The sequence below is a fragment of the Poromitra crassiceps genome, assembly GCF_964638095.1.
Source record: "Poromitra crassiceps genome assembly, chromosome: 12".
In the NCBI taxonomy this organism is placed as follows: Eukaryota; Metazoa; Chordata; class Actinopteri; order Beryciformes; family Melamphaidae; genus Poromitra; species Poromitra crassiceps.
The window spans coordinates 8,298,871-8,301,370 of NC_139632.1; the positions used below are offsets into that span (position 1 = coordinate 8,298,871).

Genomic DNA, 2,500 nt, shown 5'->3' on the forward strand with positions numbered 1-2,500 from the left:
TCCACTCCTTCAGAATGAGTCTCTTGGCGATAGTCGTCCCCTGCGTCAGAGACTGTTGTACAGCCGTAGGCAGGAGCAGAGAGGATTCTGAGCAGCCGAAGATGGCAAGTTGAAGGGTTATCTTATAGGCCTTAGAGTACCAGAATCCAGATAGTGAAGGACAAAACCAAAAGCTTGATGATCTTTTAATGTATGTATTCCTGCTCCGTCGGCAGATGTATACAAATATTTTCATGAATGATCAAATTACTTTTCATGCCACAACAGCAATGAATGACCTTATAGAAGTCTCAAAGAACAGGTAAGTCATTACCAGCTTCACTGATGTGTCACAGACTTGACACATTGGCAGGTAGAATCCTCAGAGGGATGAGAGGACACACCGTGCCAACGTAGACAAGAAGTCTCTCAGTGAACGTGTGTATGAAGGTATACAGGTGTGTGCCAGTGTCAGGATCAAAGTAGGACAGCTTTCCTCTGTCCCAGTCCACGTTCATTCTGATCTTCTGGAGGTTCTCCTTCACTGGAAGATCAACATTTAGCCCCGTAGAGGAGTACGCATTGTATTTCCCATAATAAAACCCTATTCTCCAGTATGCCCCCTCGACGTCTCCCTTCCTCTGGACGGACTGTGTTGCCATACCCAGTATCCAGTGTGTGTTGTCTCCAACCTCCACGTCGTAGCTGTGACACCCTGAGTCGAAGCCCTCGGAGCCAAACACCTGGATCCAGGTATCGAATCTCTCCAGGTTGTCAGGAAGCTGCTGTCTCTCTGCTCTCCATCTCACGCTGGTCAGATCCTCAGACAGCAGGAGATCTGGGTGGGCAGTATTGGGGTCCAGAAGCACAGGGTGGTGGGAGACAATCGTCCGCATCTTCTCCCAAACTCTGAAGGTCAGGTTGCCCAAGTGTTTGGCCACGTTTAGCAACGCACCTGAGGCTGGCTGTGGATCAGGCAGGGAGCACTGGGCTTGCTTTACTGTGGCCTTGCAGTTCTGCAGGAAGGACATGTTTTTGGCACTCAGCTCCTCCTCGATGGCTGAGATTGCATCTGAAAGGGCTGACATCTCTCCGCTCAGCTCCTCGACCGTCTCACTCATCATCTGACTCTTCTGCTCCTCTTCCTCCCTCAGCGCAGCGATCCGAGCCTCCTCTTCCTCGCGAAGAAACCGGCGAAGCTTTTTAAACTCCTCCTTGATCCGCCTGACCGTCTGCCTGGCCTGGACCTTGATGTACACCGCCGACTCGTCGCAGCTGCGCTTCGCTTCACGAAGAACCTGCAGTTTCTCCCGTAAGGACTTCAGGGCGCTCTCGAGTTCCTCCTTGCGATCCAGCGCGGCTTCATCGATGGCTTTGAACCTGTGGCCGCTGTGCTTTTTGGAATCTAGACACACGACACACACCGGCTGTTGGTTGTCCACGCAGAAGAGTTTGAACTTCTCACCGTGCAGCCCGCAGAGCACCTCAGAACCCGCCGACGCCCTCAGACTTCGCTCGTGTAGGAAGGCCTCGCAAAGGTTCCTCAACGCCAGGTTCCCAGGCGGCTCGCCGTTTGAGGATCTGCTCCTGCAAAGCGGACACTCGCCTTGCTTTTCTGTCCACCACTTCTGCAGGCAAAGTTTACAGAAGCTGTGGCCACACGACAGCAGGACTGGATCTTCGAAGACGTCGTAACACACGGGACAGGAGAAATCTTTATCCAGAAGACACAACCTGAAAGCCATTTTTCTTCTCAGCAGCAGCACCAAGTTTCCTGAAGTTTAGCCCCCCTTTAAGCCACGGTTTTGAGGGAAATACACATGCGTTTACAGGTCAAATTGCCAGTCTGTGCCAGGATCCTCTCTTGTATTGCAGTTGTGTATCAGTGATCTGTGCTCCCCGAGTGACTCTGAAGGCAGAGCAGCAGGTGAATCTGTATAAACCGGTCACAGTAGGCACTGTGCCCTCCCATCCGCCCCCTTCTCACAAACAACAACCCTGAAGACAGCCAGGTCATGTGTTGACATGCCAAGTCCCTGTCTCACACCCGTTTAAAGTATTATCCACGGCCCATAAACATAATTATGTATTTACATGACCTTATAAGGAACAAGTTCTGGTGGATTCCAAAGAACTGAGTCTTATCTGATCACTGCTGCCAGCTTCTCTACTGACAATGAATCAAGGTTGACTCTCGAGGGTTGAAAATGTGGGTTTGACCACATTAGCTTTATTTCATTGTATAGCGCTAACTGGTCATTAGAACAAACAGGGATACAATCAGCAACAAAAACACACAAATATAACACACACACACACACACACACACAAACAAACACACACTTGTTGAAGAGGCTATAAAGTAGGGTGGACTGTGCTTTAAAGGACGGATCCAATATGTTGCTGTAACATGTGGCTCGGTGGTAATAGTATGCCACTGCGCTATGCCAATTCATTATCTTAATTATGTTTATTTTTATTCAGACAGGTTTCTTTCTCTTTAAAAAATAAATCTGAATTA

At 49.3% G+C, this 2,500-nt stretch overlaps 1 protein-coding gene across 1 annotated transcript in view; it reads right to left on the reverse strand.

The window, feature by feature from the left end:
• Positions 1-1,859, reverse strand: part of LOC310785962 (E3 ubiquitin-protein ligase TRIM39-like) — a 2,157-nt gene extending 298 nt beyond the window's left edge. The window contains exon 1 of the mRNA XM_083647143.1: positions 1-1,859. This exon is cut by the window's left edge and continues 298 nt beyond it. Within this exon, the coding sequence (XP_083503269.1) occupies positions 330-1,724 (1,395 nt within the window). The 5' untranslated portion in view covers positions 1,725-1,859 and the 3' untranslated portion in view covers positions 1-329.
• Between the last annotated feature and the right edge of the window lie 641 nt (positions 1,860-2,500).